The sequence below is a fragment of the Chenopodium album genome, chromosome 5, assembly GCF_948465745.1.
Source record: "Chenopodium album chromosome 5, dcCheAlbu1.1, whole genome shotgun sequence".
In the NCBI taxonomy this organism is placed as follows: Eukaryota; Viridiplantae; Streptophyta; class Magnoliopsida; order Caryophyllales; family Amaranthaceae; genus Chenopodium; species Chenopodium album.
This window is the reverse complement of record NC_137838.1, coordinates 75,359,453-75,374,893: the sequence shown is the minus strand read 5'-3', so window position 1 is coordinate 75,374,893 and position 15,441 is coordinate 75,359,453. Positions and strand designations below refer to the sequence as shown.

The 15,441-nt window shown below is 33.5% G+C and overlaps 2 protein-coding genes and 1 long non-coding RNA gene across 5 annotated transcripts; 2 read left to right on the top strand and 1 right to left on the bottom strand.

Annotated features, from left to right (window-relative positions):
- The first annotated feature begins 1,345 nt into the window (after window positions 1-1,345).
- On the top strand, window positions 1,346-15,021 carry LOC145632312 (protein STRICTOSIDINE SYNTHASE-LIKE 10-like). Of its 2 annotated transcripts, XM_081684653.1 has the most exons (3): window positions 1,349-1,776; window positions 13,610-13,674; window positions 14,834-15,021. In XM_081684653.1, exons 1-2 carry the CDS (start codon window positions 1,481-1,483, stop codon window positions 13,614-13,616), a joined length of 303 nt encoding a protein of 100 aa, XP_081540779.1. In that variant the 5' UTR covers window positions 1,349-1,480; the 3' UTR covers window positions 13,617-13,674; window positions 14,834-15,021. The 2 variants fall into 2 exon arrangements, with proteins under 2 accessions (XP_081540777.1, XP_081540779.1); XM_081684651.1 differs by lacking the exon at window positions 13,610-13,674 and having other exon boundaries at window positions 1,346-1,776.
- On the top strand, window positions 5,445-8,271 carry LOC145631085 (uncharacterized). The gene is made up of 2 exons (XR_014112336.1): window positions 5,445-6,397; window positions 7,712-8,271. It is a non-coding gene; the product is annotated as an uncharacterized LOC145631085 (long non-coding RNA).
- Window positions 9,280-12,098, bottom strand: LOC145632311 (uncharacterized). 2 transcript variants are annotated; one of them, XM_081684650.1, is made up of 3 exons: window positions 11,979-12,098; window positions 10,054-11,191; window positions 9,280-9,670 (listed from the first exon to the last, which is right to left on the bottom strand). In XM_081684650.1, coding segments are annotated over exons 2-3 (1,131 nt in total). In that variant the 5' UTR covers window positions 11,184-11,191; window positions 11,979-12,098; the 3' UTR covers window positions 9,280-9,669. The 2 variants fall into 2 exon arrangements, with proteins under 2 accessions (XP_081540776.1, XP_081540775.1); XM_081684649.1 differs by having other exon boundaries at window positions 10,054-11,172; window positions 11,979-12,077.
- Window positions 15,022-15,441: the final 420 nt, after the last annotated feature.

The following is a 15,441-nucleotide window of genomic DNA, read 5'->3' as shown; positions in this document are numbered from 1 at the left end:
GTTACCTAATTGAAGACAAGAGAATGTATGTGTACTTGGACTCCAACTCACTGTGAAACAAATACATGTAAGCCAGACATTTCATACGGAGTAAAAAATTTGAACCACTCGACTTTAGAAATTTAAATGCAAGTTTGTTGCCTTTTTATACTCCTTCCGTTAGATATTACTCGCAATACAGAAATATTTTATGTCTCACAAATAATACCCCTTTGTTGCAAGTAATATGTAACGGAGTGAGTATTTGTTTTTTAACATTTCGTGCAAGTTATTGGACATACATATCAGTATTTGGGTGGGTGGACTATTTGGGAAACAAACTCACTCAATATTGTGCACAAAGAGATAGACTATAATTAACCCTAAGTTTAGGTATCGTCCAAACACTTTGATCAGATTACATGCTCTTTCTGTTCTTTGAATACTTGTAACATTTGATTTTTTCATTCGTGTTTGAATAATTTTAGTACAAGACCACTATAATTTTATTGGTCTCTCTCACTAATGAGAAATTATCTCTATGTCTGTATTTATTTGTCCTATGACATGTTTTGGGGTTAACTTAAAAACTATGAGCACAAATCATTACTAATCTATGAAATATATACGTAGTATATATATATGTATCATTGATTGAGACCTTGTTGGATCTGTTACAATATCTACTTTAATACTCCCTCCGTTTTTTTTATATGCATCACTTCCCTTTTATGGGTGTTTTTTTTTTAAATGCATCACTTCCTTATTTGGAAACTTTATACTATATTTTATCATTTCTCTCTCTTACTTTAAACCCCACTTAAATTATTTTATCATTTATCTCTCCTCCATGGTCCCCACTTATATAATAAAAATATCTACTCTCCCTCACATTCTTTCTCTTTCATGGTCCCCATCTTACTTATACTATAATAAATTATTCATCCACTCACAATATTATATTACCCTTCTAAAACTCCGCGCATCACCAAGTGATGCATATAAAAAAAACGGAGGGAGTATATTCATATGAATGTGGGTATTTTTATTCAAGTATTACACTCTTCATGATAGTTATTTTTATTAATTTTATTTGAATTGAAAGGCTTAATATACCAAACTTAAGGGTCTGTGTCGTGCCTGTTCTGTTCAGCCTAATTTAAGTTTAGTTTACAATCAATCAGTTCAGTTCAGTTTCTAATTTTCTTCTCCTATAAACAATTTATTTCAGTTCAATTCAGTCCCAATTAGTTTAATACAACTGTTTTCAGTAAATCAAACAGACCCTCGATACATCCTCGGTCCTCCTCTACCTTAAAATTTTCACATTATTATCACTGTACCCGTGACTATGTACAATATCTTTTATTTAGTACAATCATAGTTGCCAATTTGGACCATTAATAATAAGCAAAAGCAAATACATCAATCTTGAAAATCTTCCAGTTATCCCAGAGTCCCAAAAATCCCACACACCAATTCTTCTACAAACAACTCAAAAATGGTGAAAGCTTCAGACATGGTACTTACTGCATCAACAATTGCAGCTCTTTCAACCCTTTTAGTTCTCTTTCTTCCTCGTTTTCTCTCTCCTCCATCTCTTTCTCTCTCTACCCCTTCTCATGACCTTCTTCATCGGGCCCGGCCCATTGAAGTCCCAGGTGCTTTTGGGCCTGAGAGCCTGGCCTTTGACCCATCTGGTGCGGGCCCTTACACTAGTGTTGCTGATGGTCGGGTCCTTAAGTGGGACCCTTATTCTAGTTCTTGGGTCGATTTTGCTTTCACCTCTTCCTCCAGGTATTATTCTGTATTGTATACGTAGTATGCTGTTTCCAATGATTTTTCGTTAATCGGTTTTGATATATGCCGTCCTAAGGGTTATGTATTTATTTACTTTGTCGGAGTATTATTATGATTTATTTTTGATTGGCTGAAGTTTGTACTAGTTGTAACAAATTTATGAAAATTTAATTTATTGTGAGAAGTAAATGAATCCGTGATGTGTTGTTGAGAAAAAATTATGACAAACTTCCCATTTTTAAGGTACTCAGACCAATCATGCATTAACATATGAACTTATGGGTTAAGATATGTAGTTGTCACATTACTAGTTTAATTTATGATAAGATATTGACAATTTATTATCGGGTCAGGCCTGAGGGAGTAATATTTTTAAAATGACTTTTAAATGACACTGTGGGTGTATGGTATACAACATGTTTTATAAACACAAATAAAATGAAAGTCACTCCTTTGCGAAGTTGATTCTACGTAGAGGAGTTGATTTTGTACATGGTGGTGCTGGCGAATTTGACCTAGATCAATTAAAGTGCTTATGACCAAGGTCTACTAATGTTTGTTAATGGCACGATTTGAGTATTCATCAAAGGCAATTATATTATATTGCAAAGTTGATAACTTAAAGCAACTGACTTGAGTATTAACAGAATAGTACCGAGCAGAACAATACTTGGTTATTATTATCGGACTTGTAAGAGTTGGAATGTAGTTTAAGATTATGGAAGTGTGAGCAACATAGCAGTTGGCTTGGTAAGAATCAATGGGGATGAACATGTATGAGTATAAAGTAATTGAGCTAGTCCATCAATTTTTAAGGATAAATTGAAAGGTTGTAGTTGTAATGTAGAAGCTTCTAATTTTCAAATTTCAAAATTATTAAATATGGTAGCTCCAACCAAAAAAAAAATAAACAGAAAGAAAGATGGCATCATCCTTGTATTCAGGCGGGAAATTTTTTATTATGAAACTGACATGTAGACAGTGACCATTTTGTTTTAGTAATAGTTATTAATATTAATAGATTTTATTTATATTTATTTTTATTTTTATTTTTTTGTAAAAGTGGTACCATAATATCGAGCTTATTGACTTGCCATATTTATTTAAAAACGAAGGAAATAACCGTTTAGATGTCCACCTCATTTGAAATTTGAGCATTAAATTAACAATAGTGGAAAAGTCAATCAATTCTTCACTGATAAAATTAATCATTTGACTTTGGGTAAGGTCAAACCTCGGTAGCAATTAGTAAGAAAAAAAAAAGGGAGCACTTCCGTCACGACTTAGGTCATATGCAATGTCTATCATGTATTCGTGTTTACTGGGTAAAGGAACAATCAAAGGATTCAAAGAAACAAAAGATTTTGTGATGACCAAATCTTATGGAATCCTCGAAGCAGGAAAATAAATTAAAAATAGTGCACTAAATGCAAAGGCCAAAGGGAAAATTAAATGAACCACTCCATTGGGTACTCCATATTAATTAAAAAGAAATATACTTCATACATGAATGTTTTGCAAAAATAGACTTTGCCTGACTTAATATTCCCTTCGTGGCTTAATTATTGTTTAAGCATGAGATCGAGTTTGCGATCGCAAAGATAGGTTTGGCTTAGTATTTCCTCCGTAATTGTTTAAGTGACACATTAGCAGATTAGCTATTGCTCGGTGTTTTTGGAGAATTATTTGAGGTGATCATGGGCGGGCGGGGGCAAGGTTGGACTGGCCTATAATGGACCAAGCCTTTGGCCATGTCCAAGCTAAGATTGTGTCAAAAAATGCACAAACTGCTGTTTTTGGCAATGTTCAGAATAAGTAAACTTGAAAGACAAAAGAACCTAATTATAGTAATTAAACCCGAGTAAATTTCAGGTCGAACAAATTTTGATTAGGTTTAAGAATTAGGGTGCATAACTAATGTGAATGGTTGGATAATTAAATATTCATATGTGAGATAGATGAGACAAGTAATAAAGAAGTATATCGGGGTCAAGGGGAAAGAAATAATTAAATCGTTGTACTATACTAGTCGAGGATCAAAAGTAAACATGGGCAACGGGCCGTGCCTGGCCGTGCCGCGGTGGTGGGCGTGTCGTGCCGTGCCGTGCCTAAATTTGGCACACCCCAGCCCACGGCACGGCACGGCCCACGTGCCTGGCGGGCCGTGCCGAGCCGGGCCGCGGGCCAAACTGTGCCACTTTTTTTTATTATTTTTTTTTATTTATAAAATGAACGTAAAAAAAAAAAACGATATATAAATATTTTTTAGTACAACTTAATTTTATACAAATAATGTTATTAATTTATGTTTATGTTAATATATTTTGTTTTGAACAAACTTTATTTTAATTAAGGTTATAAAAATTATTTTTCTAATTATGTTTAAGTTTATATAAATAATTTTATTAATTTAGCAAAAAACAACAATACATATAATAAAAATTAAATTACCACTGCCGTGCAAGACCGTGCCACGTGTCGTGCCGGCGTGCCGACCCACGGGTTGACCACCGTGCCTCGTGCCGATTCCCAGATTTTTGTTCACGACACGGCCCATGCCCATCTTTAATCAAAAGAGAGAGATATATTAAGTAAAATGGTTTTTTTGTAAAAAAAAAAATTTTTTTTGGAAAAAAATATTATATTATCCCTTTAAAAAATAGTTCCAATGAAAATGTATCACTCAAAGCGAGAAGATTTTATAGTAGGGTCAAGTTGGATAACCTTAATTCTTCCAACCCAAACTTTAAGGCCAAGTGTTTATGGTATTGTCACGGGTTTGTGAAATCCCCCATATTTTTAAATATATTATAAATGAAATTATATATTATTTATAATATTTATTTGTATTTTTCCGGAATTTAATTTCAAAAGTTTCAAATTACTTTTGGGGTTGATAAACGATTTTATTACAAAGAACTTTTTATAAACCTTCCTTCTATAATTTATGTCCAACAAACAAACCAAACCCAGTTTACTTTCTTAATTGACCCATTAATTTAATGAGACCCAATATCCCTACTTACCCTACTACCCTCTCTCCTATAAATACCCCATACATCCCCAAAAATTTCCCCACACAAAAGGTTAGTTTTATTTTCTTTCTCCTTTGTTTTATTAATTTGTGTAATTATAATTATTGATTATGGGTTTTGATTTTATTGTTTGAAATTAATTTAATTAGTATCAAATTGCAGTCTTTTTCTCTCATACTCCCAGTTTTTTCAATTTTTTTTTTTTAAAAAAATAAATAATTTTAGGGCTTTTTTGGAACTCTATCAAATATGAATTTCGAGTTTAAAAGAAAACTAGATGAATTACTAAATGAGAGAATAGATTTAAGAGTTGCATTATTTGAAGTTTCACCTTGAAAACTATATAGGAATTATAGTGTATATATGTATTTTTGTTTACTGTGATTTTTGTTTGCACAAAACCTTAGGTTTACTGTGGAAAGACTTAATTTTACTACTTAGATTGCCAAGTTGTGAATTACTCCTTCGCTTTGAAATTAAATTGGCATGTTGGAAGAGAGAGGAGCGTTTTTTTAATGCTATGCAGTATGCACACATAAATACGTAATGAGCGGTTGCTAGATACAAAGCATTACGGAGTAGATAATACGGAGTACTCCGTATGGATGTTTGATTTTGTCAATTTTTATTGATATTTTCAACTCAAAAATTTAACTACGAAGTATATTAATAGTGCGTATTAGATAATACAGATGTGGATAAGAAAAGGGATTAAGGGTAATGTTGTCTATTTTATCACTAGGTATTGATCGGTTATAGTATAGTGGAGTTTGAGGGGATGTTCTCTTTATTGTGGGGATGCATTCATTGTCTGTTGCTAATTTTCGACTTGTTTTCTTTTCCTCGACATAGTTGATTTTCTTTCTCTTTGTATTGTTGTATACTTGTATATTATTTCTGTGTTATTTGTTTGCACGATGTTGAATATTTTGTTGAGCTTGTTCTTTTTCTTTCCTATCTGAATCTTCATACCCAAATATTCATGTGTGTGTGTGTGTGTGTTTTTTTTTTTTAGTTGTGTTGGAGCCAAGTTCTAATTGAGGAATGGATCAATATAAAACAAGAGATTTGAAATATTTGTTAAATTCACGGATTATTTTGCTTTATGAGCTTTTGAAGCCTTCTGTGTTTTTCCCTTTGAATTGACTCACTCTATGAATATAGTGGTTATTGAACATGATTTTGTATCATACAAAGTATTTGGTTGCATTTTGGGTGCCATATTGTACCGAACCCCATTCAGGACCTTAGCATACTTTTTCTTGTGTATGCCATAACGAAATATGGTAAAAGACTGCAACCGGCATCTCTCATAAAATTTATGGGTAGAGGCTTATTTGTATTGGTTTGAATTGTAAATACCTGTTTATCTATCTGTTTCATGCTGTGCATGTATCTGCTTGTAGTTTTGAAAATCAAAATATAATGCTGTCTTAATTGGTGATCTATGGCGTTAACAGGGTAGGTTGGAGCCTGTAAAAACATATGTTAAAAAGAACAAAAGAGGTTTAGGGGCAGAAAAGTGGAAAAAGAAGGCTTTGCAATCATCCACTACAACCACCTCTGGAGAGAAGGAGAAAACTGTAAGTTTCACCTGCTTCTTTTACAGAACTCAATCCTGTGTTGTTGCTGTCAACTAAATTTTTAGCTTATTACTTTTATTTTTTCGAATATGAAGAATTCCGGGATGGAATTGTGTGATTGTCGAAATCATAAACAAAGAGGATATAGTTTCCTTTTTTCTTTTTTTAAAGAGTAGGAGATTATTGCTTAGTTTCCTTTATATATATGACGTACAAGTAGCAGTGAATATGGTTACCTTTGTGTTTTAATATTTTTTTTGAAATTTTGTTGTTCTTGTAGTGTATTTACTTTTTATTGCTTGATGATTTCTCATTGTTCAGCTCTTCATTTGGGGTTGTCGATGAAGTTATCGCTTTTTAAGAAAACCAATTATTATCTTTACTATTGTGATTACTGCTTTAGGATTGAAATTTTAAAATAAAGAGGATTTCGTTGACTTTTCCGATTTTCCCTCTAGCAGATGATGTGATGCATGAACTTTGTTTACTATTTGGTTAGAACAAGCTCAACTATATTATATATGCGAAGTTATGGTTTTGTTGTGCACTTTTGTTCAAGCTCCACCTGCAATTTTCTTGCAATATTATTTACCTGCATTTCTACAACCTTTCTTTGCCACCAAGATTGTTATCTATCCCAAGTCTACCGATTATGTGAACATGTGAGGTCCTGAGTAGTGTGGTCAGTATCTGTGTTTCTTGAGCTGGTGGACAAGGATTGGTTGTGGAGGTGGATTCTGTATTACCATGCCATATTCTGGTGTGTATATTTTTGAGTCAGATTTAAATTGCCTTCGAGTAGTATTCTCAAGGTCCTATTATTTTTGGTCAGATTGAATCATTAAGGTTGCGTGGTGAAGTAAACTCCTCAACCCTCATTATTGAATCATATATTTTAAGTAGCTGAATAAGCTATGCCCTCTTTGTAGTTGCACAAAATGCGACTCCATGACACTTCTACTTTTGCGCTGCCTGTTTTGTTATGGGAGACAATCCTCATTGTTCAGAGTAGGAATTTTCTATTGAGTATTTGCATTGGGTTTTGCTCTTTTTTTTTTTTTTTTTTTTTTTTTTTTTTTTTTTTTTCAATTATGCTGTTTGGAAATGCATGTAATCTATGGAATACAGTACTATGAAAATGTCGCCTTGAGTGGGGACGCAGAAGGGGGGGAGGGGAAACTGCTGGTGGTGCTGTGTAACTACTGAGTATCGCTTAATATTGATTAATTAATTTATTAATTGGTTGTGGGCCTTAGTCCAATCCTTAGATCATCGAGTCCTCTCTCTTGCTAATTCTGTTGCTATTTGTGACAGGAGAAAATGTCAAAAAAAGGAGAAAACACTCTCTAAAAGGGTGCGGAAAATGCTGGATGAAGAAAAGCGCCGGCGAGAGAATGAAGTTCGTCAAGCATTCTTCAGAGAGTTTTGGCCAGAGAATGTCTGACATTGGGTCATTAGGACAACTAATTGCATGCCCTTAATTGTTGGCGATACCATGTACAGGTCTTCTTTCTTGCAACAGCGCTTGGAAGATCTCTGGGAAACTTTGAAAATAATTGGGGATCTTGCCTGCACTTGCACGCCGTAAATAGCCTCACAACCCACACACCCACCTGCTGCACCCTAGATTAGTACCAAGTACTTGTATTTTGGGTACTCGTCTTATGTTATAATTGTCGCACTCGATGCTGATGTGACCTACAAATATTTGTACAATTATAGTATTGATAGCTAGGATTAATGATTTAATGAGGGTCAATTGTTTGTATATATGGGAATTTTTTATTCATATATTCTAAATTTTAAATTAGATGTTCTAAATTATACTTATATATTTTAAGTTATATAAATAAAATATTTTAAATTTTTACTCACATGTTTTAGTTCTTAAATCAAATGTTCTAAATTATTACTCATTTAGTCATTTATTCTAAATTTTTCCACAAATGTTCTAAATCTTAGATTAGTTTTCATATAATTATGGGTTCTCACTTCTCACATATGGACTTATTCTTACCGTAGATTTGAGATTCAATGAGAAGTTTCTTAAAATAAAAAGAGATAAATGTGCATATATTTTGAACTAAATGTGTATATATTATCTACTAAATATGCAAATTTGATTTTCAACCTGCTACTTTTTTTTAACAATCTGAAAAAACGAAAATTTATGCACATTATACACAAAAAAATATGCACATTGAATTTTAGTCAATTTTTTTGCACATTTAGTTAAAAAAAAAAATATGCACATTCAGTATAAAATATATGCACATAAAATCCTTCTCATCTTTCTCATTTTTAGGAACTTTTCATTTGGCCCTAAAAATCTATATACTTCCTCCGTTTTTGTTAGTTGCATCATTTTGGTTTTTATGGACTCCTAGGCAATTTTTGGAGTAGAGAGATGTGGAGAGAATTGATAAATAAGACCCATATGATTGGAGAGAGATAGATAGAATTTTTAAACTAGGAAGGAAAGTGATGCATCTAAATTGAAACTTTCTTAATTAGAAAGTGATGCAAATAAACGGAGGAAGTATATTATAATATTTTGGATTGGGAGGTTTCTTAAGCATTGATAAAAAATAAAAATAAAAAAAAAATTCCAATATTATCAATAGTGTCTACTATTTAAAGGGAAATTCATTTACTCCATGTGTCATACTTCCCCCGGTTTTTTTTAAGTGTATCATTTTGACTGTCACAGCGTTTTATCTAGGCGAGTTGGATAGAGTAAAATATTGTAGAAGTAGAGTTTATTGAGAAATTAAAAATTAAAGAAAAGAGATACTGGGATAATAGTTTATTACTAAAAAGTAAGGAATGTGAGAGAAGAAATAAGAAATCACGTATTGATGGAGAAAGAAGAAAGTACCAACTATCCGACAAATTTTGGAAATACTCATTCAGCAGAAATATCCTAATAAAACTGGCCAAAATAGTTTAAATTGGAAGTGGAGCCAAACTGCCAAAGCTTAATTTAGTGTAGCAAGCCGAAACTAATTACCAATAATGAGCCAAATCCCAAAGTTCCCTGATACTATTAAACAACATAGACCCATAACCATTAGAGTACTTAATGCACGCCCAGTGACACAAATGATATATAAATAAACTTTAGCCTAAAGAAACTCTGATCTTGCTCATATAAAAAGCTCAAGGCAGAACAAAAGCCAAAAAGCACAACTAACGCCCTTTCACAGTCCAGCAGCATTAACACTATGTGCACAAAATGCAGGTGACAGGAGCTACTGATCATCAAGAACTACCCTGTAACATGTTAAAAATCATCTAGTTAGCTTCAACTACCATCAAATGTCTCAACCCTGTTGCACCACAACGCCGAGGAAACATAACAATGACAATCAACAAGAAACCAGATAGCTGAAACCTGCTCCTCATGGCAAAGCACACCAGAGATTGTAAAAACAGATGAAGCTCTAATCGAAGCTACTAGCACATAAAAATTAAAGGCGATACATAAAAATCAAACAAATCTTCAAATTAAATTATAGAGCATGTACAATCACATTTTAGCAACAATGAACATGAATTTGCAACAGCACAAGGTCAACAAGCCAAAGAGAATGTGAAAAGAAACAATCAATTTATGCATATAAGAGAGAGTTGAGAAGAGGGATGAGGGTACTCACTAAAGCGGGAGGAAGTCAAGCACTTGGTAAGTGGATAAAATTTCATATGAGCGGGTATAAAGGGGAGTGAGGGTTATGGTGGAACCACAACGCTCCGCTTTAAACTTGAAGAAGAGAAGAGTGGTGTTGGTAGGTAAGCTACGATCACATCGATCACCACCTGGAACAATCGGCACTACAGGCGAGTAAACGGCCAAGCACAAGATTTTGTTGGTGTCGTCTAGACAAAACAGCGAATCAAACCTGAAGGTACAATCATCTACAGAGAAATCTTTTTCAATAACCCGAGTGGACCACTGCACGTCAAACCACTTTGAGGTGGCAACCTCATATGCATGAACAAGATTGCGAAGTTTATGGGCATGAAGATAGAGGACACCATCAAGAAGTGCAGCATCCTGTATTTTGTCCCAATCAGAGGCATTGGAGTCTAGACATTTCCATGTACCAGCACAAGTACCATGAGTGGGAGGATAAAAGGCATAGAGGGAAGGCGAGGAAAGCTGACCGTAATTCAAGTGAATTAGAATGCGATTGTTGGTAGGGTCCGGAATCACTGGCATGGATGGACTACAATCCACCAGTTTGGAAGGCAAAGGGCCAAGCGACTTCCAGGGGCCATGGGGCACACCATTGGTGGTATCGACATGAAGAACCTGTGGAGCAAGGACATTTCCAATACAGTAGACATCCCCATTAAGGCAGGTGTAGTTGTATTCATTAGGATCATTGATCGGAGCTGGGCCCCACGTCCCACCAACACCAACACCAAAATGTAAGTGAGACGCGCCCGCGTAATAATTCAATTGAGAATCGGGTAGGGGTGATGATATTTCATTCTGACCACCAAAGATGAAGATGGACTGACCCAAAGCCACCATTTCACCAACCTCCGCAGCCCTTCGCAGTGATGGTAAACAATTATGATATATTTTGTCCAGCTTCAGATCCACTATGTGGAATTCTTCTCGTCTAAGGATTTCTTCAACCATATTACCATCTTCGTTTTGGTATTGTACCTTATCTTTAATATTGTTCAATGACCGCACCAGAATCTTTCTTTCCATTCCTTGTTCGATACTCTGCCACTTCCTTTGAGTTGACCCACCAACTCTTCTCCTCCGTCCCATTTTTTCCCCTAATCATAACACAAACACAACTAGTTTATTACATCACATAAAATTCAAATTAACATCAAACATAAACATCCTCCGTCCCATTTTTTCCCCTAATCATAACACAAACACAACTAGTTTATTACATCACATAAAATTCAAATTAACATCAAACATAAACATCCTCCGTCCCATTTTTTCCCCTAATCATAACACAAACACAACTAGTTTATTACATCACATAAAATTCAAATTAACATCAAACATAAACATCCTCCGTCCCATTTTTTCCCCTAATCATAACACAAACACAACTAGTTTATTACATCACATAAAATTCAAATTAACATCAAACATAAACATCCTCCGTCCCATTTTTTCCCCTAATCATAACACAAACACAACTAGTTTATTACATCACATAAAATTCAAATTAACATCAAACATAAACATCCTCCGTCCCATTTTTTCCCCTAATCATAACACAAACACAACTAGTTTATTACATCACATAAAATTCAAATTAACATCAAACATAAACATCCTCCGTCCCATTTTTTCCCCTAATCATAACACAAACACAACTAGTTTATTACATCACATAAAATTCAAATTAACATCAAATATAAACATCACCCACTCATCATGATTTTTCTAGATTATCACATCACATAAAATCAAACAACCGAAGAATTAATTAATTTTATAATCCATAATTTCACATCAAAACAATCATCGAATACAGAAATTCATCAAACATATGCTACAATCGACCTGATAAATTATTTCAGAGAGAATTAGGAATCATACCTGAGAAAGAGAGATAGAGAAACAGAGACAGAGAAGGAAATTGGGGACTTTTGATTAAACGGTGAGATGAATGAAACCCTAACACTTTTTATTATTTCATTTACTTGTATTTTTCTACCCTTTATATTGCGGAGCATTAGCAAATGAATAGTGTCCGGACGGAATTGCCCTTCATGTGCCACATCAGCTTCCTCTACTTTTTTTTTTTTTTTTTTTTTTTTTAAGAAACCGTTAGTCGGGCAATTTTATTAAATTATATCAATTTCCGCCAAAGTAAGAAAGCTTTGGGGGAAATCGTTAAACCATACATACGGAGATTCACTTGTACTATGTCTAGCAATCAAGTGTGCTAAGGTATTACCCGATCTACGGACATGACTACATTTAAAGAAATAAAAAAACTTCTTTCAATCTTCTAATATCCTCATAGAAAAGCATTAAGGTTGAGTACCCCATATCATTTTTGTTGATGATGTTCACTACATTAGCTGCGTCACATTCAAGCTCGATCCTCAAGTGTCCCAACTGCTTTGCAATCTGCATCCCCCACCTGGCAGCAGCTACTTCAGCCTGTTCAACACTCCATCGTGCCTTCATACGTTAAACAGCTGCTGCAATAATGCTCCCCGCCTCATCCCGCAACACCATACCCAAACCAATTATATTATTTGCAGCGAGATGGGCATCGAAATTCACCTTAATGTTGCCTGCAGCAGGAAGACGCCACGTCCCAAGGGGAGCAACATCACATGACCCAGCTGGCCTAAACACCCTTTCCGCATACTCCTTATAATCATTAAGCATCTTGGTGAAATTTGCAGCAACACCACTCGGATCATGTAATCCCCCATATTTTTTAAATATATTATAAATGAAATTATATATTATTTATAATATTTATTTGTATTTTTCCGGAATTTAATTTCAAAAGTTTCAAATTATTTTTGGGGTTGATAAACGATTTTATTACAAAGAACTTTTTATGAACCTTCCTTCTATAATTTATGTCCAACAAACAAACCAAACTCAGTTTACTTTCTTAATTGACCCATTAATTTAATGAGGCTCAATATCCCTACTTACCCTACTACCCTCTCTCCTATAAATACCCCATACATCCCCAAAAATTTCCCCACACAAAGGTTAGTCTTATTTTCCATGTGGAAACAATGTTTTAAGAAAGACTCACTACCTTTGGTAGTGAGCACCACCCTATCGTGGCCAAATTCAGCCTCTAAATATGATTTTCGGGCAGTTTTTTATTTTTAACGAAGTTTTTTTTATGCTTAATGTTTATAATTAGTTTTGGGTTTTGATTTTATAGTATAAAGTTTATATTTTTAGTATCAAAATCATGTTTTTATGTTTTAAACTAATAATTTCAGATTATAATTGTTGTTATAATTTTCAGATTTTATAATTTTAAAAACCTAGGGTTTCAATTTATTTAAATTGGGATTTTAGGGTTCTTATCACTAATTAAATTGGGGCTTTTGTTCCTATTGGATTTCTATTGATTAATTAAGCATAAAAACATGTTTTTAATGAAGTTTTAAGGATCTTTAATCAAATTTATATTGCTGGAAATTTGGTTAATAAGTATTAATTTATTATTGTTGCTTGTTTTCTAGGAAGTGATTATTACTTAGGAGACTTTTAAGTGATTAAAAGTGGCACAAAGGATTGTTTATACGAGGTACGTACATGTCTACTTCGTTGTAAGTAGTATCATGTTTAGGTACCAAAGAAAAGAACTTAGTTTCATGATTAGAGAACACTTGGATGAAAATTGTTTGGTTATACATTTAATTAATTCATGTGCTTATGTTTATGAGACATGTTTTGGTGAATTGATTATGTTTGTATGGAATTATGGATGCAAACATGTTGAATTGTATTGGATTAATTATTTGTATGGAATGTTGATACTTCATATTTTATTGGATTGGTTTGTTAACCACATTTGGATTATTAAAGGATTGGAATTTAATGGTTTAAATGGAATGAATTTATTAATTATTCCACAAGGTTGTTATTTATTTTATTTTATTACTCAATCATGAATTGTTAGTATGTTGAGTAAAGGTGGATTAAGCCGAAATGGCTAGGTGAGTTGACTATGTTCAACAATTTGGATAATTTGGAAGTTTAATGAAATTAAAGGTCAATTTGTGATGTGATCACCATTGTCTTAAATAAGATTAAAAGTAAATTGATGTATGATTTTTATGTATGGTCTATTGGAATGAGTCGGCTATTAAATAAAATTGTAATCACGTAAAGTGAAACATGGATGAGCAATAAAACTCTAGAAAACGTGCACTTCTAGAGTATTGACAATTATGGGTTGGGGTACACGGTGGTAGCCCGTGGCTTTCCGAGGCTTGTTTGATCAACATGTCCTCTTCTCTTTTGGTATTTACATTTTATTTTTATAATGAAAGTTAGATGAGATCCTAGACTAACTTTGTGAGAATGGAGTCGCGCCCATTCTTGCATCGCGCTAAACTTTTATTTTAAATGGTCATTTGGGACCAAAATGATTTGGTGGATTGGACAACCTCGTCTATTGCTTACTCCAAATTAAATTAAATATAAGGAGTCAAGTGTGTGAAATTGATTAGCAAGTATGTTGAGTCGATTGAATTGTTTAAGTGTGGAGTCTTGTTTAATGAATTCGTGTTGTATGTTTATTTACTTTAATTAGTTGAGCATGCTAGGCTTGGTACGTTGTAGCTTGTATGTACTCAGCTTTGCTGATTGCGTGCTTTTGTGTGTTTTCTTTTGGTCATGGCCTTCGCCTTTCAATAACCCTGTGATGATCCAATTATTACACTTGTATTATTGGGGAGCAGTATTGCACAGGTTAGCTTGATGATGTGAAGTTCAGGGATTTAACATACGCATTGTCAAGGGATTGGTGTGATTGAGTGTATTCGTTCTTCGTGTTGAACTTATTTATGTTTTACTATTTTAATTATGTTTTGGGATTTTGGAATACTGGTTTGGTTTTAATAAGGGCCTTTATGGTTCCAATTTGTAAGCTTTGACTTATTGATTTTCTAAATTATATTATTTTAATATTTAAGTTGGATTTCCGCTGCAATACTTTGATAAAGCCTTAACGTTTTAACACGTGGCGGTAACATGCCAATGATTCTCCTCTATTTTTATTTAAAGTAAGTGGTTTGGAAAAGGGAGAATTATTGGGGTCTTACAAAGTGGTATCTGGGAGCTTAGGTTAGATTTAATTACCACTAAAGCTAATTTTAAAGTTTTTAGGCGCCTAACGTTTTAAATTTAATGAGTTTTATTTAACTACCTTATTTAAAGTTAACTTAAGTTTTCAAAAAAAATATTCTATTCTATTATATTTATTTCGGCATTTATATAAAAAAAAAGTATTTGTTTATTTTATCTAATTTTCGAATTATTTATTTATTTGAAATAAAATTATTTTATT